Genomic DNA, 27,609 nt, shown 5'->3' on the forward strand with positions numbered 1-27,609 from the left:
GCAGCACTTTGATTGCTACATGGAGTAGCGCGTTTTGCTTTTACTAATTGACACTTGTTTTTTATATACTTCACATGAGTAATTGAATCGCGAATGATCAACTTTCAAATTTAAATTGTTGGATTTGTTTAACTTCAAACAGTTAACACACACGGAATTATTATTACAATCCTTCTCGTCGTGACCTTCCTCGCAACAATTCAAACATTTAGAAACATCTTCTTTGCACTTTTCACTAGTGTGATTAAATCCTCCGCATTTAAAACACCGTAAAACATTTACGTGTTCATAAACTTTACAGATATTCCATCCGATACACACAGATTCCATTTTCATAAAGTCGGCGAAAGTAAGAGGATCAACTTCGATAATTGCTAAATAATTTTTTTTCATTTTCTTGCAGGTAATCAGTTTAAAAGTACCGCTGATGTTTTTAAGAGATAAATTCTGTTGAATTAAACAGTTTCTCAGGTTTTCCTCGTTGAGTTCCTCGCTAAAACCTACAATTTTGATTTTTGGGTTGTACAGGATTGTTTTCTTAACACTGTACGCATCTCCAAGTTTTTTTTTTGCCTCAGTCTCCAATTTAATCCTTTCATCAGCATTGTTGCATGCGACTGAAATTCCTCCATTTTTGAGATGCTTAATCTTTGTTATTCCTACTCCAACTTCAGCTAAATTAATTTGTTCTTTTAAATTTTTCATAGTAGAAAGAGAGTCTTGAAGAACCTTTGGTTGGAGAATTACTACATCCTTGGGTTGTTTAGCAATTTCGCTGTAAGTTTTTGGCGAAGATATTGACGGCGATAACCCAGTTCCCAGGTCATTAAACTTCTGACTAACGTGTACGTTTATATCATTTTTTAGCGAAGAGAAGTACTCCGTTAAATCAGCCTTAAATTTATCTGTAATCGTTTTTATAACGGTGATATCAGTACTATTTTCCTTCAACTCGGAACTGTTATCGCAATTTTTTAACTTATTAATCTCCATTCCAAGGGCTTCGATTTCGGAGCTTAGACTACAATTTTCAGTTATTAACTTACTATTTTCGTTTTTCAGAGCCAAATTTTCCTGCTTGAGTTCTTTCACTACTCTTTGAAAGGTCTCCTCGACGCAACTTATCTGCCTGCAGTGTTCCTCGCACAACATCATGCTGTCGGTTATCACACAAAACTTTTTACCCTTGCCAACTAATATTTGAAAACACCTTTCGTGATATATCTCATTACATTTTGCACACTTAACTGATGCATGTAACACTTTTCGCCTGCATTTTCTGCACTTTTCATTACTTTGTTCGGAGCTCGAGTCGGAATCGTCATCCCGCCCAGGCGACATGGCGACATAGTTAGTGTTAGTTTGAAGTACAAGTGCGTTTTTGGGTTTAAAGTTTTAAAGTACAAGTGCGTAATGTTTCTTGGTTGAGAATTTAAACCGCAGGTACAACCCCTAATCTTAAATAAACTTAAAATTCTTAATTTAGGGAACCAATTCGAGCATTTACAATATTTCCTTAAGAAAAACCTACAAAATTGGCAGTTGAAATGGTAATTATGCATATTAACTAAGATTAGGTCTGGACGTTCAAAGTTTTTCTCAGTTTACAACAAATGTTGTAATAATCACGGCTGTAACGATGTGATATCTTCCTCATTCCGTTGATAAAATTTAAAATAAAATAAAATAAAATATTTTCTTCCACATAAGAGAAAAACTAAATTAATGAGATTTATAAATATTTCTGATTAATTCAAATAAAACATTTATGACTGAAAATATTACTGCAAATTACGGCAACTCAATTTTATTATTTTTTTGATTACAGTTAATTGAATTTGTTCTCGTGTAATTTACACACCGGTTTCATCTCGTATCCAGATTCTGAAAGAAGCTGTTCTTGTAAATCCAGAAGGATACCCAGACTCACAAGTGTCACCACCGATGAAACTAAGAAGACCAACGTGTACAGGATCGGTCTCAACATCAAGGACTAGTGGCGCTCCACCGTCACCCTAAAATCTCACAACTGCATTCAAATCAAAAGTTTTATTACAAGCTTACATAGCAAGCGTTCTGCACAGTAGCCGTTTCTGATTTTGCACAAACACTAGAATCCTGAATATTTCCATAAATTGCTGTACATTCGCTGTTGCGAATAGTTACTAGATCCGCATAATTCAAAAATTGGCTTTCATCACCGTCTAAAAACAAAATGACAGGATTTGATTTAATAATTACAACAAGAATTTTAATTACCGCTATCTGTTGCGCCCCATCCACTTATTGTAACATCGAGTCCGTCTTCAAGAAGGTTATCTGCAAGAGCTATTGGGGCTAGATATCCTATTGACAAAAATTTCAATAAATATTAGATGTTAATTTATTTGAAACATTAAACTTCATACGTACGAGTAAAAGTGAGTGGTGTCCTTAGCTGAACAAGACCAATATCGTTTAGAAAATAATCGGGATCGTAATCCTTGTGAAGTATAAGGTCAGATGACTGAACCACCGCACCAGAGCCATTCAAATCTACAATTCCTGCCAGAACGGTTACAGTACCGACTCTTAAAATTATAAGTCAATTAACAACCCCTATATTTTGTGGATGTGTTATTATTATTACCCATCAATACATTGGGCAGCGGTGAGAATCCATTCTTCGCTTATTATGCTACCACTGCAAACAAAATACGAACCAATGTATAGAGCTGCTTGCCAAGGAAACTGAGCTAAGCCCGCTTGATCGCCATTGATAATTCTAGAATCTAAGACACCTTTTAGAGGAAATGAGTTGGATAAAATAAAACTTACCTATGTCCTTTACAGAGACCTTTTTCAATGGACTTTTCTGCAAGGGCGTAGCCCACACTAGCACAAAGCATAGACAAAAAATGGCGATATGTTTCATTTTGGAACTGATGCAGACTTGTTTTGCTGTCTTTTATACTTTTGTTGCAAGTGAGTGATGTCATATTCTTTACGATAAATAATACATAAACAAATCACTCCAAATCTCCAAATACACGTAGCTATGTGATAAATTTAATCAATTTAATTAACAAATGTTTCGCTTCTGAAATATCCTGTATGATTCATATCTGAAGAGAACGACATGAATTGATGAAGAGAGATTAACATTTTGGAAATCTTGGAAAAGGCTCCAAAATTATGTACAATCCGGTACTTTTCTGTCATAGTTTTTTCTGCTATTTTGGGTTTTTTTTCTAAATCTAATGATGTATTAAAAGTTATCATTTGGTTGATAGCTAACTGAAAAAAATAAAACAATTTTTAATTGTGATTCAACTTATTATGAAATTTTCAAGTGTGTCGTCGATAATAACATTTGGTGTTGAATTTTTATCCTCCAATGCTAATCCTACCCCTGACTCGAAAACTCGCAGACTGGAATGATACAAGCAGCGTAGCAAAGGGATGCAAAAATGAAATCAGGTGGTGTTCAATGATTAATTCCGTTTTCGTTTATGGTCTAGAGGTGCCGTCGTTCAGACTTTGCTTTTGATCGCCACAGTGCACCAAGGAAGTCCTAGTTTGGGGGTTATGTGCCATGGTAGATATCTCCTTCAGTTTTTATTCCTTGCTATTTAAATGTTGCTCGCTACATTGCCGAAGTGCTGCAGTCGGTTGTATTTCCGTATCTTCAAGGGTTAAATAACCATCATTCCCTTCCCAGCAGAACAACCCTCATTCAGTAAGACTCACTACAACATACCTAGAACACGCCAACGTACCAGTGTTGCTGTGGCCTTTTCATTCCCCCGATTTATCATCAATTGATGTGTGTCGGCCCCAAGGGACTTGAAACAACTTTGATAACGTAATAGAGAAGATACTAAGAATGACATAGACCTCAGGCTGACATAAACAATCCCATTGAAAGAGTACCTCGTCGAATAACTCAAGAATTACGAAGAAGCTACTCTAAGCAGTGGTGTGAGTTATTTCATTTGTCATTTTAGAACTAATCAATTACAATTCTTCTGGTATCATGGAATTCTATTTTCATAATGGGACAAAAATTGGTGGAGCATCAAAGGAATGCTTGGGTGAATACCAGATGCGACCGTTTACTACAAATTATTTCGAGACTGTGTAGATCGAAGTGTTCAAACTATGTCGTGAAAAAGTAATAATGAGCTCAAGGAATGGAAGTGAACGGCCATCAATACGTTCTCCAAAAATTATTTAAACAGTTGGGAATATAAGAGAAAAAAGATGTCATAATAAATGAAGGTACTTTCAAGGAATCTGTTGTGCTATAATTACACAAAGATTAGCAACTTTATCTTATCGAATAACTTCAGTTGAAGAGCTACACTCAGCTAGTCTAGCACAATATTTACAGTTCTGAGAATAATTCATAGACACTCGATAAAATGTTTTTGTAATACTTATCTAGTTGTTAAAGGTGGCTTCCGGACTGTTTGTCACCATGTAAACAAACTCATAATGGCCGGAGTCCGTTAAGGGTGTCCGTTATGAGCGGGAGTAGCCGTTATGAATGACTAAATAACTATAGCAACGCAGATCTAAACTTTATTTTTCAACTTTTTTACAATTGATACAATAATTAATGTTTAATATTATGGGACACACCTTGAATTAATCTAAATCCGTATGCCACTAGCAGATATAGACGAGATCGAAGATGATGCTTCAGAATTTTAACACCAACACAAGCGCGATTTTGCAGGGAATAATGATGTCCTCACTTGCTCTGCAGCCATCCGGACAGCAGCAAATGTAGACAAGATCGAAGATGATGCTTCACAATTTTAACACTAATACAAGCGCGATTTTGCAGGCAATAACGATGACCTCACTTCCGGATATGATTGCGATTTTTTATTGGTTTCATTCATTCATTTTCAACGGAAAGTTAAGCGTTGAACAAATCTGACAAACAACATTGAAACAATTTTTTTTCACAAACAACGGTTGACATGACGACGTCCTCCGCACACTTATTAATCATTCGGTTTTTTCGATGGCGTTAAAAAAAATATATTTCAAAAAGATAATTGTGAACGAATCGTAGAGATATTACAAAAACTATTGTACAATACACGTCCGTTAGGGCCTTTACAGCCTCGCCAGTATTATTCGACTCGCTCTGCGAGCTCGCCTCACAAAATTTCTGGCTCGGCAGTAAAGGCTATCCTAACGGACTTCAACTGTAAAATACTATAATATTATAGAAATATTTTTGAAGGGATGAGACATAGTTTTATGTAATAGGAATTGTTAATTCACAGAATAATAGAAATAATAATAAGCTTCTTTGAATACCAACAAAAGAAATATGTCAGTAGCAGTTAATGCAAGGAGAATAATTGTGTCTTTATTTTTTTGAACGTAATGAATACTTTTATTGAAAATTAACTGTATGCTAATTAATTTTTATTTTAAGATGATATCAATGCAATAACTATCGTATTCATTTAAATTTATCCTCAAAGTTGGCGTTGAAGAGTCGATTGTGAACGCACCACTCGTCAGTCTGCAGAAGTGCAGAGTAAAAACCACCTAAAACTTGAGGTTAGATTTAAGCAGTGATCCGTGATCTGTAATCGGTGGTGCGTTCACAATTGACTCTTCAACGCCTACTTTGAGGATAAATTTAAATAAACACCCGTAATATCAAGAAGAAATTTTGTGACCATTCTTGAATGAATTACAAAATGAAGAATGATCAATGATCATACTCATCCAATAAGATTGTACAACTCTTTACTGTACTAATGGTTTCGACGTTGTGGATGCAATCCTGGTCACTGCTTGTTCCCTCGATTGATATTTTGGCGGAAAAATACGAAACAAAAATTGTGAATTGTGAATTTTATTTAATTACGGTTCAACGAGAGGCCGTACCGTTGGCGGACGTTTGGGTTTGATTAAAGATTTGAGTAAATGAAATTCCACTTGCGGTCCGTGAATTGTGAAATTTGATTAATAGATAAATGACTAAGCTAATTATTTATGAACATGAACAACATTATAAGAATTTGAGATGCGAACTATGGGATCGTGTTAAGATTGGAATTGTTTCCCCCGTTAAATTGAATCCCACGCGATACTCATAGAACCTCTCGTTCAAGCCTGGTTAATATTCTGTCCGCAGACTTATGAGGATCTCTTTTCACGTTCAGCTGTTTTGTCAACGATTCATATTAATGGGTGGCGTGGCTCCATTTTGTGCACTGCGCCGGAACACAGCTAATTGAGGGCGGTGGACTATCCTCGACAGCGAGGAAACAAATACATAATGACGATGTCTTAAACTACTTTAGAAAGGTGGTCGCCTTGGTGAGAAGTCATTTCCACCAATCGTTAGATGTAAGAAGATTACATATTGCACGATAAAGAATTATAGAAATTATCTTAATTACTGACTCTAGACAATAATACTTGTGCAATAAGAGAACAAAGAGAAATAAGATGAAGTAAATTTGTATTATACCGTATGTTTCAAAAATTTTCTGGTCAAGTAGGGCATGAAAAACAAAAGCATTAAAAACGTATGGCTCAGCTTGTCAAATAATAATTGAACTGTCAAAAATGTCATTAATCGCCATAATAATTTTGTTCGCAAAATTTTATCTGCGAAAATGGTTTTCACTTCTGAACAATAGATATTCATAATTATTTCCTTCATGTGTTTAGCAACCAATTGCCTGACAAATATGGACCAATCAAAACGAGAAAACAAAAAATAACCCGATAAAATTTCTCTAAAATGCACATATGCAATAATCTGATAAAAAATGTCGGTACCTGATTTTTTTTTTAATTATTTTGAATAAAAAGAATTGGAAATAATGCGTTTGGTTTCATTCTATTCCGGAAATAATCAGCCGTATACCCCTCGTGCAAGATTTTAATATCGGCAATTTTTTTGCTAATGAACTCAAACATCCATAAATGAGGTCAGAAGACCAATTATTAGCAAATAAGAGCACGAGACGAACTCGAGGATGTTTTCGTTCATTAGCAAAAAAAATTTCGATAACAAATTTTGCACTTGGGATATAATATGTGATTAAATCTTATTTTCGCAATGATCACAGAGTTCACACATTTCGAGAAAGTCACAGTGTTTAGCGGAAACCTGGAAACCCACGGTTCGTACTGACAAAAATATGACACTGTCTAACGTCAAATGGAAGACGGACGCCAATTATCTTTCGGGCAACTGTCGCAGCAGACTGAGCTGACAGTGTCAACTTGTCAAAAAATTGTTCAAAAGGATCTTGATTCTTGATGATTCAGTAACAGCTGAAAGGTACGGAAACAACATTCTTGATGTTTTCATCAATCAACTCAACTGGTTCAGGGGTATTTTCAACAAGACAGGGCTACAGACGGGAGGCTCTTCGTTATTTGTGGTAATTTTTTGACGATAGGTTAATCGATGGAGAAAATATAATTTTATTTGAAGGCCGGTTATATTTATGCATTTTCAGCAATATACAGGGTGGTCCCGATATAACCTGCCAGAAGAAATCCAGTAATAGGTGACGATGAGTAGAACTCATATACAAAAAATGTTTCTAATAAAAGTCTTTTCGTTTTCTAGATAAAAATAATTGAAAATTTGGTCACAATTTGCTGTACGCTAATGAGTTAATCAGTGGGTTTAAAAATGTAATTCTGGTTGCTTGGCTGCAATTTCTTTAGCAACACCTATGACATTTATCATTTTTTAATTTTAAATTTGCGAATCTTACAAAAAGTTATGAAGTTCACAAAACAAGAATACGTCGATGTGCATTTACTCTATGGCGAAACACCTGGTAATTCAAGAGCGGCAAGGCGACTATAGGACGAGCGTTTTACTGAAGGAGTCCTTCCGTGCCGTTGTACTTTTGTGGAGGTACATCTGCGTTTATGTGGGATATTTCTGATTAATTCGAATAAAAAATGTATGACTGAAAATATAACTGCAATTTACGGCAACCCAATTTTATTATCTTTTTGATTACAGTTAATTGGAATTTATACTCCTGTAATCTACACACCGGTTTTCTCTTGTATCCACATTCTGAAAGAAGCTGTTCTTGTAAATCCAGAAGGATACCCAGACTCACAAGTGTCACCACCGATGAAACTAACAATACCAACTTGTACAGGATCGGTTTCAACATCAAAGACTAGTGGCGCACCACCGTCACCCTAAAATCTCACAACTGCATTCAAATAAAACATTTTGTTACAAACTTACAGTGCAAACGTTCTTCAAGATAACCGTTCCTGATGCTGCACAAACAATAGAATCCAGAATAGAATTTCCGTAAATTGCTGTACATTCGCTGTTGCGAATAGTTACTAGATCCGCATAATTCAAAAATTGGCTTTCATCACCGTCTAAAAACAAAATAACAGCATTCGATTTAATAATCTAATAATTACAACAAGAATTTCAATTACCGCTGACTGTTGCGCCACTTACTGTAACAACGAGTCCGTCTTCAAGAAGGTAATTTGCAAGAGCTATTGGGGCTAGATATCCTATTGACAAAAATTACAATAAATCTTGGATGTTAATTTATTTCAAACATTAAACTTCATACGTACAAGTGAAAGTGAGTGGTGTCCTTAGCTGAACAAGACCAATATCGTTTAGAAAATTTTCAGGATCGTAATCCTTGTGAAGGATAAGGTCAGATGACTGAGCCACCGCACCAGAGGCATTCAAATCTACAATTCCTGCCAGAACGGTTACAATACCGACTCTTAAAATTATAAGTCAATTAACAACGTCTATATTTCGTGGATGTGTTATTATTATTACCCATCAATACATTGGGCAGCGGTGAGAATCCATTCTTCACTTATTATGCTACCACTGCAAACAAAATGCGAACTAACGAATAGAGTTGCTTGCCAAGGAAACTGAGCTAAGCCCGCTTGATAACCATTGATAATTCTAGAATCTAAGACACTTTTCAGATGAAATGATTTGGATTAAAAAAAAATTACCTATATCCTTTACAGAGACCTTTTTCAATGGACTTTTCTGCAAGGGCGTAGCCCATACTAGCACAAAGCATAGACAAAAAATGGTGATATGTTTCATTTTGGAACTGATGTAGACTTGTTTGTTGTCTTTTATACTTTTGTTGGAAGTGGGTGATGTCATATTCTTTACAATAAATAATAAATAAACAAATCACTCCAAATCTCCAAATACACGTCTTTGATAAATTTAATCAAGTAAATTCAAGTAAATTTATCTGGCGAGTAGTTGCTATGATTTAGAATCTGCTATTGGTAGATCCATGGTAATTACTAATTAATTACCGTTCAAATAAAGTTACTTGAAAGTGAATAAACCGGGCCTTAATTAACAAATCATCCACTTCTGATCTGTCCGCAGACTTATGAGGATCTCTTTTCACGTGTCAGCTGTTTTGTCAACGATCCATATCACTGGGTGGCGTGGCTTCATTTTGTGCATTGCACCGAACTACAGCTAATTGAGAGCGGTGGACACGGGCGGAGTATCCCCGACAGCGAGGGCTCCAAGGAACAAATAATGAATAAAAATATTTTAGACTATTTTAGAAAAGGTGGTCGCCTTGGTGAGAATGCATTTCCCCAATCGTTAGATGTAAGAAGATCACACCGCACGATAAAGAATTTAAAATAATTTATGTGAAAGAAAATGGAATTATTGAATAGAAATCAAGTTAAAGAATTCGAGAAATTATCTTAATTACTGACTCTAGACAATAATACTTGAGCTCCAAGAGAACAAAGGGAAATAAGATGAAACAAGTTTGTATTATATTATAATCCTAAATTGAACTTGAAACGTTTATGTAAACGTTAAGAATTTAACCTTTGCAATACCATCCACATGCAATTCTTTTGAACTGCTACTTCCAAGAATTGTTCTACTTTTGTTTGAATTTCCCAAAATTGTCATAACGAGTTTGCAATCTTTCTTTACTTTCTCTCACTCACATATTTGGTTTCTACGAACCTAAATGATATTACTATTACCTTTTTTTCTGTGTTTTCTACCAACCCTGTTTCTACTTAGTTTTGTTACTTTTCTAAGTGCAAGTGCAAACAATTTTTGTTATTTTCTACGATGAAATGTTTTGTTTGTAAATTACAATCCCCGCCCTTCGATTTGACACAAATTTAAGAGTGCTAGAGACAAACACCAAATTAATGTTCAATAAATCAAGTGATTTATTGAACATTAATTTGGTGTTTGTCTCAATTTGAAATTTGCCAAAATCAAATTCGTTAATTCCATTATTCCTTCTTATTCAGTTCCCGGTAAATGGTTGTTAAGGACGTTTCCTTGAAATTTTTGAAAATTAAAAATTCTCAATTTAGCAAACCAATTCGAATCATTACAATATTTTTTTTTAAGAACAACCTACAAAATTGTTAGTTGGAATGGTAATTATGCATATGTTACAAAAGACTTGAATCGAGCCATTATGCTTTGCATTCAAGAAATTGGCTAGAAGAGCACAGAATACCTTTTGTACTAAGAAACGACAACCCCCAAATCTTCCTCAAGCACGACCAATCGAAAATTTTTGGGCTCTACTAAGCAGAAGAGTTTATAACAATGGTTGGAACGCTCAAAACGAACAGCAGATAAGAAGGAGAATAATGCAGAAAATCAGAGAAGTTGATTTAGTATCTGTCCAAAATCTAATGAGGAACATTAAGAGGAAGTTGTGAGCCATCGAAGACCATGGCCCATTAGCAATTATATAACATCATTTTTATGTTAAAAAATATTGTTGTTTTTAGTTGTTCTTGTTACATTTTAAATAAATTATTGCAAACATTTTTTTTAGGTTTTGAAAAAATTCTCAAAACTTATGCAACGTACCTACGTTATTAACCAAGATTACGTCGATAAAGGGTGTTGAAGTAGGCGTTGGAGAGTCGATTGAGATCGCACCACTTGTGTAAAAGCGTAAAATTTAAACAGCTGATCCGTGATCCGTAACCTGTATAGTGCGTTCACAATCGACAGTTCAACGCCTACTTCGACGCCAAATTTAAAAAAAAAACACCCGTTATGTACATACGCTGATCTGGCTAATCACGGCTGTAATGACGTGGTACCTTTCTCATTCCGTTGATACAGTTTCTCTATTTAAAGATATTTTCTTCCATATCAGTCATCAATAAACTAATGAGAGAAATACATTTTTTTATTAATTTAAATAAAAAATTCAAGACTAAAAATTCTACTACAATTCACGGCAACCCAATTTGATTATCTTTTTTTATTACAGACAATTGGAGTTTGTTCTCGTGTAATCTACACATCGGTTATATCTCGTATCCAGTTTCTGAAAGAAGCTGTTCTTGTAAATCCAGAAGGATACCTAGACTCACAACGGTCGCCACCGAGAAAACTAAGAAGACCAACGTGTACAGGATTGGTCTCAACATCAAGGACTAATGGATCACCACCGTCACCCTAAAATCTTACAACTGCATTCAAATCAAAAGTTTTATTACAAGCTTACATAGCAAGCGTTCTTCACAGTAGCCGTTCCTGATTCTGCACAAACACTAGAATCCTGAATACTTCCATAAATTGCTGTACATTCACTGTTGCGAATCGTTACTAGATCCACATAATACAAAAGTTGGTTTTCATCATCATCTAAAGTGAAAATAACAACATTCGCTTTAATAATTACAACAAAAAATGTAATTACTGTCGCTTGTTGCACCCCATCCACTTACTGTAACATTAACTCCGTCTTCAAGAAGGTTTTCTGCAAGAGTTATTGCGGCTACGTATTCTATTGATAAAAATTACAATAGGTGTTATTTGTTTTAAACGTTAAACTTCATACGTACGATTGAAAGTGAGTGGTGTGCTTAGTTGAACAAGACCAATATCATTATCAGGAATATCGAGTTTGTAGTCATTGTGAACAATTAGTTTAGATGACTGTGCCGACGCACCAGAGCCATTCAAATCTACCACTCCTGCCAGAATGGTTACAGAATCGACTCTTCAAATTATAATTTATTAAACAACGTCTATATTTCGTGAATGTATTATTACCCGTAAATACATTGGGCAGCGGTGAGAATCCATTGTTCGCTTATAATGCTACCACCACAAACAAAATACGAAGACCCTAAAGGAACGTACAGAGCTGCTTGCCAAGGAAATTGACCTAAGCCTGCCAGATCTCCATTGATAATTCTAGAATCTTGGATATACCTTTTTAGATGAAATTATTTTGATGACAAATTCCCTCATGTTATGAAAACAGTTGATATTGACCAATAGTGTGCCAAATATCGCGAAAAAATCTAGTCATGGTCAGAAAATGCGTCTTCCGCCGACAAAAATCTCCCTTCCGGTGAAAAACAACGTTGACAAGGCTTTTGTTTTTGTTGGTAACACAAATTAATGAACAGAATGTCAGAAAATTATTTTGACGTTTTCCGAAATTGATTTAAAAAATCGTTTTAGAAACGACTCCAGCAGTGATATTGACTACAGTGTGAAAACAATTTGGAATACAACAGGTAAATTGTTGCAGGAAAAGTGCCACGATGAATATAAACTAACCTTTAATCCGTTTTGTGATGTTGTTCCGAATGTTTGTTTGAATTGTTCATTCGGGAATTTGTCTAGACAAATATAACTCGACTTCCCATTTTTTTTCGGAAAATTTTGATTTTATTAGACTCAAAGTTTGTTGCTTTAGGCAACAAAGTTTTCGTCATAAAATCAAAATTTTCCGAAAAAATGAGAAGTCTTGTGATATTGTTTCTGAAAAAATAAACTTACCTAAGTCCCTTACAGGAACCTTTTTCAATGGACTTTTTTGCAAGGGCGTAGCCCACACTAGCACATAGCATAGACAAAAAATGGCGATATGTTTCATTTTGACTGACTGATGTAAACTTGTTTGCTGAAAAATGATTCATATATTTTTACGATAAACAAGAAATCAGCAAGCCATACACACAAAATTACGAAATAAATGATAAGTTTAATCTATTTCATCAATAAATTTTTCGCTTTTGTATGATTCGAAGAGAATGAAATGAACTGATAGTGACAGATTAACATTTTGGAAATCATTAAAGAAGCTCCTAAATTATGTACAATCCAGTATTTTTCTACTATTTTGGGTTTTGCAAGTAACAAAGTACCTCGGAGTCCCGCCGCACATAAAAGGAAAAAGAGGAAAAAGCCGACCGCAAGGTACCAGTACGGTGAAAAGGGAAAGGCTATTACTTTTTTTAAAAAAGTAGCGAATTCAGAAAGTAAAATTAAGCAGAAGAATATATGTAAATGTAGACAATTATTACTGATGAAGCATTTATTTAGAGAAGCAGAAAATAATTACTATTTTTGATATATTCTTTTTTGTGTTACAAACTATTTTCACTCGCTTCTTTCACGTGGGTTGTTACAGAAAAAACGAAATAACAAAACACTCATGGGTAACAGCTGACCTTTTATGGATTAGAGGCTATAGCGGTACAAGATGCTGTTATGAACAGGAAAAAAGAATTAAATTCAACAAAATTTTGAATTGGTAGCGAAAAAAATATTATACGATATCGCTCTTTAAGTACCTACTAAAAGCAGATCTTGTAACATAATATAGTATTGTGAAAGTAAGCAAGCGAATGTTTTTTTTACAAATATTTCATTTCCTGTTAGGATACAATATCATTATCGACATATTTGAAAACATTTGATTAGCTTGAAAAACGTTATCTTTACTATCGGTCGTTCAAATGAAATTCTGAGCTGAGTAGGCGTTGGAAAAACTAAACCGTTTAGAACAGTGTAAAGTTTGAAATTCCCGCCGTTTACACGAATGACATTTGTTTGTGTTTAATCGGCAGTTCGGCACATAATTAAACATGTTTGTTTTCAGTAATGGTGCTCTTGGATATTTGCTTCGAGAATAGGAATCGCTAGTTATTACATTTTCAATCTAAAACATTGCAAAAAAGAAAAAAAAGAAAGATTTTTTTGTTTCTAAATTTTAAGTTAGCTGTCAACATTCACCAATTAATTTACACTTTAAAAGAGCACAACAATTATTGACGGTTTCCAAAGCCTCCCCAGCCCAGGACTTCATTTGAACGCGCGATAGTACATGTTTTAGGACGTACTTACCGTGGGATCGAAAAAAAAATTAGAGTTGGCTGTGACCAAAAATTTCAGTTGGCAATTCGTTAAAAATTCAACCATCAGATGTCAGTCTTAAAAGTTAGGTTAGTGATTTTGAGAACGTTGAAATATTGATTTTCATAAAGGTGTGAATTATGTGTGACCTGTCGGTTGTAAAAGGAGCTCCAATCGTAAACACGAACTAGAGTAAATGTTCGAAATGTCTGCCTTCAGCTTCAAAACATAATGCTACTCTCTTCGCTTCATGTTTCCAAATGACCTTCGCAAAGTCGGGACATACATTAAATTGCAGTTATTAGTAATTACTTGCATTAATTCAGGAATTGTGCCAGGCCTGTTTTTGAACACGTTGTTTTTCATGTATGGAAAAACAAAATAATCAAGGCAAGTTGTTGGTGAGTGCCTTAAAAGTCGGGAATGACAGTTACTATTGTAATTAATGACATCTGATGACATTTGAATTAAATTTTTACGTGCTCCCAACTGAAGTGTATTAATCACGGCCGTCTCGATTTTTTTTTATTTTCGATCGCACGATACTAATGTGGGACGAATTTTATCTACTCTTCATCTGGCTTGGTAATGATTCAATTCAATATGTATTATTAAGTTATAATAATTTATTTGTTCATAAAACCTTTAGCCTTTAGCCACAGACCATCAACAGAATTAAGACTTTCAAAACCCGTATAAAACATGGGAAACACGACAACACTAGCGCTGCTCTAGCGTTAGGCCAAACTAAATTACCGAATTTACTCGTTAATCCGATCGGGAATTTCCGTTTAAAAAGAAGGTTGATTTGAATATTAATTAATAATGTCATCAGTAATTTTGAATTTTCTAATTTCTGTCAAGGTTTAGTCAATAAATTTTATAAATTGTTCTACAAAATAAATTACTCCAAACCAGTACCTATCTTGAGATAATTTTTCGTTATCTTTTTATTTGGTAAGTTATCTTTTTCTTTTTGAAAAAGTACGAAATATGGTTTTTCAGATCGTAATTTTTATTTTATTTATTTGGATATGCTTTGTAAACAACAAGATCGGCGATAAAAAATAAACATTTTAAATATCCAAAATTAGAAGAACAAAGGAAACGATACTTTAGGTAAATGTTGCACCACCCTTCAAAACAGATAATGCCTTTATTTGCGAGAAACATTTTAGCAACAATTTCTTTACTCAAAAAACAAAACTCCATAAATACGCCCTGCCGTCGATTTTTCTTCGTGAAGACAAACAAACTTCAATAAACAATGTTAGACCAGCTGAACAAATTGAAAATTCTACGATTACTGAAAATCCCACTGTAGAGAATCTAATCCTTCCTGTTATGCCCAAGGCCCAAAATAGACACCCAACAAAATCTTCTAGTGTGTTGCAAGTACTTGAATGCAAGAAAGTTAGTAGTCGTACTTCAAAAGGTAGAAACATTTATTATATGGACCGATATCAGCGAAAAACAATTTCAAAATTAAAAAATCTTTTGCACGATTCTAAAATTATCTCCAGAAATTTTAGAAGTTAACGCAAAATCAAATTATTGAACTAGATCTACCCTTCAATTCAGTTTCACTCGCCTTAAACTAGTCCACTCATGCCCAAAAAATCCCAATTTACACACAAACTCGTTTAATGAACTACTGTTGTATATGTTAGAATTTGTATTAAAATGTTTAATACTTATTTAGTCGTTTCTATTTTTTTTTAAATAAGTATCAATTTAAATCAAATTGAAAAAAAATAGGCAACTAGGTATACAGAAAGTCAGATATGCAACTTGTTATACATTAGTTTGGCCTAACGCTCGGGCAGCGCCACTTGAGCACGTCCTCGAAAATGTAATCCCACTTGACAGTCTTACTATAGTTTAATTGTCTGTGCCTTTAGCCTTGTTACAGATATCAATAAAATAATACTGAATTATTTATAAACATACATGGAAACATTTTTACATATTTTGCAACTTTAAAATCTATCTAAATGCTAAAATACAGTCATTGGATAGTTTTTAGTTTTCAATATTCGTGCGAATCCAGTCTATGTAGTCTGCAACTCTTACAAAACCTGAGGGATCCCCATGATCACAACCATTGTCGCTCACAAAACTAATGACACCGACCAGAAGAGGATTAGTGTCGGCTTTAGTTACTACAGAACCACCAATGTCACCCTGCAATTCCAACATCTCAGTATAAATTCCACACTTTTTAAATCCTTACAAAGCATGACCCCATCTTGTCATCAGTTTCTGAAACCGCACAACCATTTGAATCTCTAATAAGATCAAACGTTTCTTTACATTCTTCATTTGAAATGGTTACCAATTCAGTGTAATATGAAATTGCGTCAGCGCTGCCTTCTAATGAGAGAAGCAAATTAATTATAATATGGAAAAAATTGTTTATCTTACCGGCACTGGTAGATCCGGGACCGATTATGGTAACTTCTACACCAGCTTCTACAGGTTCTTCTGAAAGACCTATAGCACTGACGTACTCTGTTAACACAAAACTTTATTAATATCAACGAGCAAATACTACAAAAAATCTAGTTAATATTGTCATGATGAACTCTTTTCATCTACTTTTAATAGATAATAATTAATTACCGTCAAATGTCACTGGTTCCTCGAGTTCCGCAAGTCCAATATTATTTGATAGACTCATCGAGTCAAATGTGTCATGCGTAATCATGTTCAGAGACATAGAACTACTTGTGTCATTAATGGTAATATAAGCAGAGATGGCCCTGAAATTGTTTAAAGTAATACGAAGGAATCTGCGATGGTGAATGATGGTATTACCTCTCAAGACAACTTGCTGCTGTTAATACCCATTTCTCACTTATCAGACTGCCACCACATATCCACTCCGAGCGATCTCCACTAATTTGCAGTACTGCTTTCCAAGGAAATTGACCAGGATCAGCTCTATGGCCACCAATAATCCTAGGATCTGAAATATTGTTATTTTATGCGAACTAGTACAATTAAAATCTTAAACTTACGTGTAGATTTTAAAGGTATGGTTTTAGACGGATCTTGGTAAGAGGCCAAAGCTAATGGTACAGATAAACAAAGAAAAGCGTAATATTTCATTTTGATACACAGCTGCTGATTTTTAGTTTATACTGAAATCAGTGTAAGATAAATAAATGATAATATGATAACAGATAAGCCAGATTCATTATCAAACTTGAGATAAATGTTTTTTAATTGAAGGGCATTATACAGAAATTATTTTTGATTGCGAAATTGAAACTACGTCAAAAATTATCTAGTTGCTTTAGGCTAGGTCATATAGCATGAATGATTAATAACAGAAAATTAAAAGCAATATGTAAAGCAGGAAGCTACAAGAAAGGAAAAAGACGGCACCCTACAAGAACATGGAATTCCGAAATTGGGAAACTACTGGAATAAAGAGAATAAGAACCGAAAAGAAATGGAACAAGATAGAAAAGAACCTGGAGGAATTTCTACTTCCGCGTCTTGACACCATTTGCGGTGTGTAGATGGGGAAGGATTATGTATGGATGCATGATAACGCCATTATTTGCTAATTAATGACTAATGAGATAGGATTATAAAAATAAGTCGAATTGATCAAAAATAACTATTAAGTTTCTCATTTGTTGACAATGACAATTGTTTTGAGAAGTTGTCTTTGTAATCAATTTCATAGTTAATAGTTATTTATTGTATAAGTGTTTTAGATAGCATTTTATCCAGGCAAGAATATTTAAACGCGAGACGATAGTCGAGCCTTTAATATCCTTAAGTGGATAAAATGCGACTAAAACACGAATGCAATATAACGTTTTTTGCATATCGTAAGGAAAGTGGCATTTTTTTACACGCAAAATCATAGTGAAAGTAGCACTTTTTTACACGAAAAATCGTAGTGAAAGTAGTACTTTTTTGCATCACTTTATTCCATCTCCTTGGAGATGATTGACAAAGCATACGTATTTTTTTTTGTTGTCGATAGGTATGTAAAAAAATAGTGTGTACAACACGTTATGAAAGTCTCTTTTTTTCATTTATTTGCTTGATTAACTCGGGCTACGCCCTCTTTAATCAATCTGCAAATTCATGAAAAAAAGTGTGACTTTCATAACTAGTTGTACAAATAACTATTTATCCACAATCACAAGCCCAAATGATTATTTAAAATATCACAAAGAACGTTCTTCCTTCTGAAACTCGGTGAAACTCAGAACGCGAGGTGTTGGTTGCTAAGGTTATTTGTTGTTTATTTTTTCATTTTACACGAAAAAGTGTCGAAAATAGAAGAAGCTGAGTCTATTCCTCAAGAAATGTTTGAAGAAGCCCAAGAAGCAACTCACCGTTTATTACCAGAATCGTGTCAAGAACAATCATTACGAAAAAAAATTCGCTGAATTCAACAAGTGAAGAGAACAACGCCAAGTAGGGGTAATCAATGAGAAAGTCATGCTCTCGTATTTTTTGAAGATCAAGAAAAAGTACGCCGCTTCATCAATGTGGAGCAAGTATTCTATGCTGAAGACTACAATAAAAATTCACAAAAAAATAAGTAATTCAATAAATTTCAAATGATTTGTATTAATTAATCTTCCATTTTCCCTTATCTAATAGTTTATTCCACTAGTGGATAAAATGCTAGTTAATACGGTTCATAAGAGTGAATAAAAGTCGTTTTAAAATGTGATTGTGGATAATAGTATATTATTTGACCAGCTAATAATGCCCAGCATAATCCACGAGGGTGAAAATTAAAAAAAGAGCCGCAGGAGAGTTTTTTAATCACCAGAGTGGATTATAGGCATTATTCGCGAGTTAAATACGACGTTTTATCTACGACCTACGACTTTTATGACTTATAATAAGTCACGGGTATAGTTTATGACTAGCATAATGTATTTATCGTTACGTAAATAATAAACGTATTATTTAATAGTCCTAGATAAAAGAAATTATTGTCAATTGTAGAAGCACAGGTAAATAAACAAATTAGGTTAACAGTGTTTCCCAAAAAAAAATGCAGTGTTGTGTTAGGTGAATGTAGTGTGTGATGTTCAACAAGGTCTCGAACAGATAACATTTTGTTAAATTTCGAAACATAGGTACAGTGTTTTTCTTTTGGTTTTCCTCTTTTGTCAATTGTATTTCACTATTTCTCAAAACTATTTCCTATTTCTATTAAATGTCGAAGTGACGTAAATATGAAATAGTTTTGAGAAATAGTGAAATGAAATTGACAAAAGAGGAAAACCAAAAGAAAAACAGTGGAGGTATATTTTGTTCTGTTCTGAAGCATGAAATAATAGTGTTAAATTACATTGCCTCGTCTTTTTTTCTATTTCTGTCTTTCACTAACAAGAAAATGAAAAAGGAAATCGTGACATCATCTCAAAATAGTAAAAAACAACTATAGCTACGAGTATTTTTGTATTTGACGACGTGTAAAATCGGCTTTTTGTAAATAAGAAATTCAAATTTCACGTGTTTGCTGTGTTGCGGGTTGCAAAAATAACGACAAAAGGAGTCGGTAATTGAAATTTTAATAATGTATTTGACATGCGTAGGTTGCTAGCAACAAAGAACCTTTTATTCGTAAGAATTAAAAAAAAACAATTAATTGTTACTTTTTATACAATAAATAAACAGTTGACGCATCACGCAGTTAATTTCAAATTGCATTAATAATTTACACGTTACATATACTGGACAAAGTACGTGAAGTAAAACCATTGAATGTTAGGAATTATCGTCATCAAAACATTTTTATTTCGTTGCACCTTAACATGCACTTGATCTTTAGGTGAATAGACAAAAAAATTACAATTTTGTGTATGAAACTGCTCTTTGGCAATGAAAATGTTCCAAATAATATTATTAAAATCGCGCTAGTTTCTCTCTAAGTATGTATCGCCACATCTCAAAAATCACGGTAAAAACGTTCTTGCTCATTTTTATTTAAAATATAGCAACAATTACAGAGATTGCTTTTTTGAGGCGCCAACCTTTCTCTAAATAGGTTTTTACACCGGCAAATTTCAAGATAGTATATTAAAGAACGAGTTTTATAAGGGTTGATTTGACGCACGATGCCCAAGTGTAGAAAACGAGGCGTAGGGGAGTTTTCTATGGGACGAGTGTGCCAATTCCCTTAGAAGACGAGTTTTTAATGTTATTTTTTAGAATTTGCAACCTTGTTATAATTTTTAAATAAAAAAATTAAATTCTCAAATTCTAGGGATTTTGTATTAATTGGTAATTCAAGGTAACGGATGCAACTACATCTGCAACAGATGTTAATAATTAATATTGGAAGTTTTTTGGTGTAAATGACAATAATACACTGAAATATTGATACAAATTTTCTTAGAGATCTATTAAACTACGAGTGCTTTAATAGGTAGCCATAAACGACTCCAAATTGAATACAATAATGGACCTATTAGAGACGCAAATTTTAAAAATCACTGTAAAAAACGTTCCGAATCGAAAATGTGTCATTTAACTTGCTCATTTGTACCTACGTCGATTACTTCTTTTACGTCACTGACATGGTAACTTTCTAACAGTTTTTTACCTTTAGACAAGCTTTTTTCCGAAAACAGCAGTATCAATCGATTGAAGGTCGCAAGTTAGAATTATTTGCATGATTTACTGTACACTTGCTTTCAAAACTTTCGCGTACACATTCAAAATCAAGTAACAACGATTTTGCAAAATTTAAGCAGTGTGAACGGGTAATTTTGAGATTGGGTTAAAGGTGACATTGACAGCAATTAAAAAAATTATTATCGGTCTTCTACTCACGGTTCCTTCTTGTTTTCCACCTCTTCTTTACTCATTACCTGTAGAACAGTGCTTTTATTTAGCCCATTATGTGTAGCAACCCTTCTTATGGACCACTCTTCTTCTAATTTGGAAAGCATCAAAACTTTGTCTTGCTCTGTCAGTCGAGTCATTTTGACTTTTTAAAGGTTTAAATGTCAGAGTTGATTAATTACAGTCCTGATTTAAAACAGCGAAAAATAGGTGTACGCGAAAGTTTTGAAAGCAAGTGTACATTTGAATGCGAGAATTACAAAAAATCGTGTGTTTTAACGAGTGAAATTACATGTCAAGACAGGCATAATTTGGAAAATACCACCTGAGAACTGCACGCTGCCTCCAGGAGGCGGCGCTGCAGTCGTCAGTAAACGATATCGGACAAGCATATAAGCACTTTCTAACTTGCTTTCAGTTTTTTACTTAATCAATTACGCCTCTGTAGCGATAGGTTTGAAATGGTTATTTCCTAGTACCTAGAAAACTTTTCCAAAATTGACATCTAAGCAAAAGCAATCATTGTTAATTAATTATCTAGTACTATGCATTTTACATTTCACGTTTCTTAACATAATTTTGAGGCTCTTTGTAATCAACTATGTTTATCCTAAAAGTTGCCGTTGAAGAGTCGATTGTGAACGCACCACTCGTCAGTCTGCAGAGTAAAAACACAAACAACCTAAAAAGTGAGGTTAGATAAACAGCTGATCCGTGATCTCTAATCCGTGATGCGTTCACAATCGACTCTTCAACGCCAACTTTGAGGATAAGTTTAAATGAACACCTATATATTCATAATGAATATTTTGACATGCATTCAATTTGAAGCAACCATAAATAAAACTCGAGAGTTAAAGAATGCAATATTTAATGAATAATGTCTAAATGTAGTTCAATCCAATTTTATATTACCTATAATTTAAGCATAGACAGTATGTACGCTGATTCATAAAGTGTCAAAAAAATGTGGTTTAGTGGCCTAGTGCTTGCTTTGTTTTCCGTTAACGAATGGCATAACTCTATCAGCTGTCATACCAGTGCGATGCACAATTTAAGAAGAATTTTCCTGGTTCTCTTGTTGCGCCACATAATGACTAAAAAGATGACATGCAATTGTAAAAGAGAAAACATTACGACTCACTTGACTAGAAATTTTTAAATTTTTTTGAACGCTCGTTATTTATGGTACAATTTCATTGACAGAGAACGTATATTACAAGTTTGCATAAATTTGATCGGAATTTATGAAAAGTGTAGAAATTATACAGTTTAAATTGATGTTCCTAGAAAATCTTGCCAATCTTCTTTAAACAACTTATTTTACAATAATACTCAAAAATGCTTATTATTAAAAACCTCAGAGTAGTTATTTTTAGTTCGCTCAAATTCGGTTAAAAAAATTAAAAAAGAAATTTAACAAGAAAACTATCTCCATATTTACTTATCACGAATCATATGTATTATAAATATACATGAGCAACCTACATGATCTAATTTTTATTAGATATTGGACTTGTGTTACCTGAATACTTATAAACCATAAAACTTTCAAGGAAAAATATTCAATAAGAATTTAGCCACATATTATTCGTATTTAAGTGAGAGCTTTTCCAGAGCAAGGCGCTAAGTTATCTTTCAATTAATCTTGGTGGCCTTAGAGAATATTTGACCCAAATACCAAAATAAGGTAAAATAACTTGATAAACTCGGGGCGTGCAGAGGACGTAAAACGGGTAAAAAATTGATGAAAGGTGGTAAACTGTAGTGGCCGGAAAGGTTTAAGCGGACGACAAAAGAGACCAGCACGTGATGTTAATTTTAAGATAATCAGGGAGAAAAAACAAAATAGTAAATATCTGCGCAGATAGACATGTGCCCCGAGCGAGACACCTGTTTAAATGAGGGTGAAGATAGTTTCTGTCAGCTATTTATGCAGACTAGCCGATGACGTGACAAACCAAAAGAATTCCCTTACCGTCAATATCCTTCAGGACCAGATGAACTATCTGGAGAAACTCCTGGACAATCAAACCCAACCCATTGAAGTCCCAACTGATTTTGATGATCTACCCCTGAGCAACCCGTTCCAGATTCCAGCTCCAAAACTCAAACGTCTCCCTAAACGACCTGCCGATTCCGAAACTCCCAAACATCCGCTACCTTTTCTCAAACTTACACCACATCCAGGACGTCAAAGAAACACCTGAGAAGTCGGTTCCTTAACCGCATCGTCAAATAACCCCCATGCTCTGATCAGCTGCGACGGCAGGAGACACCCAGGAACATCATATCATTCCTTGAGTATATCCTTCCTCCTTTTATTTCGTATTTCCTCTTCCAAATGCCAGAACATAGAATCACAGGGACAACCAAGACATTCAGCATTCACAAAAGCCAGGAGCCGAGGCAGTCATGACCCAAAACTCCTAAACTACCAGGACGAAGACCAAGGAAGATTAAGATGACAAGGACACAAAAACATAGAAGAAACAAGAGTAATCCTAGTTTGCACAAGAAGTATTGTTTGTCATGTTAAAGTTGAAATATTGTCAAAGCATGACTGTAAAATTCCCACCGTCAAAAAGCTCTTGAGCCTCAGCACCGTTCTTGCTAATGTTATAATTTTAAGGCAAACATTGTAATGTATCACACCAAGCTAGGAAATAAATGTATAGTCCAATTTTTACCCTTTTGCGATGACGTCATTATCTAGTAACTCTACGTATGTTTGAGCTAGGATCAGAAAGGTTATGTTTGTAATCAATGTAATAAGTGAAAGAAATTAAAAATTGTCAAATTGACAGGAGCATAAAATAACCTCAAAGTGACCATCAATAAATAAACGTGCCTTTTTTTTTGTTTTTTTTCTGTTTCTGTCGTTTCAATAAAGAGAAAGTGAGGAAGGAAATTGTGACGTCACCTCAAAAGGGTAAAAATTGGACTATACATTTGATTTTATTTGCAGTGGCATGGTGGAACATAAGCCAATTAATGCGGTGATATCGCAATAGTTATTTTCATATGAGTCAGATCACTTTTCAGGTATGAGGCCGAAATTTGAAGCACGAGGCGTCAGCCAAGTGCTGCAAAACAGGCCGAATGCCTGAAAACTGACAGCGCACGAATATTGAATAACATTTTTCGTGTTCGTTTGGGCAAAGTCTTAAAAAACATTGATTTATTGTAAATTTTGAGGTTATCTTTGACAGATGTCAAGTTAGGTATATAACCGGGAAAGTTTATATATTTAGTTATATATGTACCATTTTCCCGGTTATACATACCGTGAGTTTTTTTTTAAGACTGGCCATAGGGTTTTACATGCTAATTTTTCAACCCCCTGTTAACTTTTGTTCCGATGAAAATATTCAAACCATTTTTGGAACAAAGTTGGAAGATTTTTTAAACTGTCGGATAGATTACAATTCAATATCCCAAACTGTCGAAAAAGTTGTGAAAAAAATATTTTTTAGTGCGCCGAAAGCGTTCAAAATACAAGATCGTCAGGTGCTGGTTGAGCCGACAATGGCGCTACTCTGGCGGCCGCTCGACGTACCTACTATTATTCCGGCGCCCTAAAAAATATTTTTTCACAACTTTTTCGACGGTTTGGGATATTAAATTGTAATCTATCCGATAGTTTAAAAAATCTTCCAACTTTGTTCCAAAAATGGTTTGTATATTTTTATCGGAACAAAAGTTAACAGGGGGTTGAAAAATTAGCATGTAAAACCCTATGGCCAGTCTTAAAAAAAACTCACTGTATATGTATCTCAGGAAACGAACACGAAAAAAATGTTTTTCATGTACTTGAAAATCCCTGTATCTAGAAATTCAACTTTAAATACTTATTTTACAAATGAAAGATATTGAACTAATGATGCTAATAAGAAAATAGTGCAATATTTGGTAAAAATAAAAAACTGAACAAACAATTAATTTAACACATTAACACGTGGAAATACATTTTTTCACTTTGTTTTCACACGTACATATTTAGTGAATGTAATTTTGTGAGAGTATCAGCGTACTCTACTAGGTAATATAAAAATAGATTAATTTTTCGGTTTCCGTGACTGGTAAACACACCTTTACTTTTCAATTTATCCAGACGGATGTTGTAAACTTCTGGAGAAGTAAGGCAAATTTACGGTTAATTTACTCTTTTTACAGTTATGTACTTTAAAATTAAAGTGTTCATACGTTTCGTTAATTTTGTATTATTCTTCCGATAAATGTGTTTCTTTAATTTTTATTGACTAAATAAATAATCATAATCATATACAACTTTTTTACATACAGAGCTGCCAACCCGATATGTTGCATTTTCCCTAAAAAAAAAAAAAAAATTATTAGGGAAAATGCAACATATCGGGTTGGCAGCTCTGTATGTAAAAAAGTTGTACATTAGTTATTTCATAAAAATCTGCAAAACGTTTGGTCAGCCGAAAATTTTAATACAAATGTCGTACGATAAGTATTTTACAGCGCTCAAACTAATCAGGCCTCGGCTTCGCCTCGAGTAAACAAAATACCCCTACCGCACTCTAATGTAAACAACTAATTCGAGTATACGGTATCGTAAAACAGCACTTTTTTTCTGATAATTAAACGTTAAATTTTTTGTTATTAAACCGAGGGAGTTGATTGACTGGCAGAGCATTTACATTTGGAACTGCTTTCGAAAAAAATCCAATATTCTAGTGTTCACGTTTCACCGAACACTAACCAACCATACTTGATCAATTACCAATAAATAGGACAACGAACCGCAACGGTTCATTGGTAAGTTCTTTAACAGAAATGAAAAAATCCCACAATTCAAGTGATGACAGTATTAAACTCCTTGATCGCTACTAGCTAAGAGAAGTGAGTGGTGACTAATTAATTGATGTACACCTGTAATAATCCTTTAACTTTGGATGGGTTTACTAACTCACTTACTGTTTGCACTACTACACCTAATAAATTTTCGCTCCGTTAATGCACAGTTAGCAGAGAAAGAATTCATCAAGGATGAATTAAACGGAACGAGACGGAAAATGAATAATTTCACTTGAACTAAGTTCAAGTTCATGTTGGGTGTTTTTGTCATGGTCGCCTTTGCTAACCGCACCAAGTAATCTTTTGCTTTTTATAGAGCGAGAAAATTGGTGTGATTAATGGCTACCGCGACTATTAGATCAGTGTCAATGAAACTTGAAAGGGAAACGAACATTGTTACATTAAAGTTAAAAGTATTATATGTATTAGAAAATTTTATTGTTACAAATGAACTAACTTTAAAGTGTCAGACAGAGCAAATCGTAATTAATAGAAGTACAAAAAAGTGTTAGATATTAAATTGCTTTTAAATAATGCATTGACAAGATATATATGCGTTTACTAGCAAGTAATGCTACTGATTTTGCACGGCAATGAGTAATATAATGCACATTATTACACGGGTTGTGACCAATCGCAAAATTGTATTTTAAAATCATCATTGTAATAAAACGAAAAGCAATTTTATTTAAGAATTAAATCTATTTTAAAATCAAAATTAAACGGTAATAATTTAATTAAAGCAGTTAATACATATGCTGTTCCATTACTGACCTATTCTTTCGGTGTTATAAAATGGTCCAAAACCAAATATACCTGACACTATAGCAAATATAAAACAGAAGTCTTTACATGGGAGATATGTACTTTAAAGCACTGGAACAACCAGAAGTTAATATTCAGGCCTCTCATGCATGGCTTAAGAAATCAAATATTCACCCTGAGACGGAGGGTTTTATATTTGCAATACAAGATCGTGTTATAATTACAAGAAATTATAAAAAACACATATGCGGTTTAAAATCGATCATTGATAAATGTAGGATTTGCGGAACTGAAGGGGAAACAATTGAACACATCATTTCTTCTTGCACCGTTTTGGCTCAAAGCGAATATAAAATACGTCACGATATATTCGCTAAACTTATACACATGAATTTAGCTGTTAAATTCAATTTATTAAAGAATACACAACCACATTATAGTTATACACCAGAAAGTTGTTTGGAAAATGACAGTTACAAGTTATATTTTGATATAACAATTTTAACTGACATTCATATTAAGCATAACAGACCAGACATTATAATTTTAAATAAACAAAAAAAGCAAGCATATCTTTTAGATATAGCTGTTCCAAATTCACATAATATAACACAGACATATAACACAAAAATTAATAAATATTTAGAGCTCTCCGTTGCTATGAGAAATCTTTGGTGTTTAGAAAAAAATTCGATTTTACAACTTGTAATTTCAGCAACGGGAATAGTACCGCAATCTCTTTTTAAAAATTTAAAAATTCTGGATTTAGATAACACATTGGTAGTTGAAATTCAAAAAGGTATATTATTATACTCATGTCACATCGTGAGGAAGTTCCTTAACATTGACACAGAACATAATACACAACAAAGTCAAAATGCGGAGGCGAGACGCCGGTAATTATGTTGATAAGCACTGCACTATTACTTGATAGTAATATCCGTAATAGTGTATGTACTCCGGCAAAATTGCCGTGCCGCCGGGTAGAGGTGGGATAC

General features: G+C 33.9%; 3 protein-coding genes and 1 long non-coding RNA gene across 5 annotated transcripts in view; 1 reads left to right on the forward strand and 3 right to left on the reverse strand.

Moving 5' to 3' along the window:
* Positions 1 to 27,206, forward strand: part of LOC138123103 (uncharacterized) — a 211,576-nt gene extending 184,370 nt beyond the window's left edge. For both annotated transcript variants that reach the window (XR_011156718.1, XR_011156719.1), the window contains exon 3: positions 27,192 to 27,206. This is a non-coding gene — a long non-coding RNA (uncharacterized lncRNA). The remainder of the gene's footprint in view (positions 1 to 27,191) is intronic.
* LOC138123057 (brachyurin-like) lies at positions 1,792 to 2,978 on the reverse strand. The gene is made up of 6 exons (XM_069037572.1): positions 2,818 to 2,978; positions 2,630 to 2,771; positions 2,413 to 2,570; positions 2,260 to 2,346; positions 2,065 to 2,204; positions 1,792 to 2,015 (listed from the first exon to the last, which is right to left on the reverse strand). Exons 1-6 carry the CDS (start codon positions 2,912 to 2,914, stop codon positions 1,854 to 1,856), a joined length of 786 nt encoding a protein of 261 aa, XP_068893673.1. The 5' UTR covers positions 2,915 to 2,978; the 3' UTR covers positions 1,792 to 1,853.
* LOC138124917 (collagenase-like) lies at positions 7,974 to 17,363 on the reverse strand. The gene is made up of 11 exons (XM_069040108.1): positions 17,206 to 17,363; positions 17,003 to 17,153; positions 16,808 to 16,947; positions 16,610 to 16,696; positions 16,419 to 16,558; positions 16,209 to 16,369; positions 8,819 to 8,872; positions 8,638 to 8,759; positions 8,455 to 8,535; positions 8,249 to 8,391; positions 7,974 to 8,199 (listed from the first exon to the last, which is right to left on the reverse strand). The coding sequence occupies exons 1-11, from the start codon at positions 17,294 to 17,296 to the stop codon at positions 8,038 to 8,040; spliced, it is 1,332 nt and encodes a 443-aa protein (XP_068896209.1). The 5' UTR covers positions 17,297 to 17,363; the 3' UTR covers positions 7,974 to 8,037.
* LOC138123558 (brachyurin-like) lies at positions 11,237 to 12,988 on the reverse strand. The gene is made up of 6 exons (XM_069038311.1): positions 12,827 to 12,988; positions 12,089 to 12,239; positions 11,878 to 12,035; positions 11,733 to 11,819; positions 11,538 to 11,677; positions 11,237 to 11,488 (listed from the first exon to the last, which is right to left on the reverse strand). The coding sequence occupies exons 1-6, from the start codon at positions 12,921 to 12,923 to the stop codon at positions 11,327 to 11,329; spliced, it is 795 nt and encodes a 264-aa protein (XP_068894412.1). The 5' UTR covers positions 12,924 to 12,988; the 3' UTR covers positions 11,237 to 11,326.
* Positions 27,207 to 27,609: the final 403 nt, after the last annotated feature.

The sequence above is a fragment of the Tenebrio molitor genome, chromosome 2 (genome assembly GCF_963966145.1).
Source record: "Tenebrio molitor chromosome 2, icTenMoli1.1, whole genome shotgun sequence".
NCBI classification, from domain to species: Eukaryota; Metazoa; Arthropoda; class Insecta; order Coleoptera; family Tenebrionidae; genus Tenebrio; species Tenebrio molitor.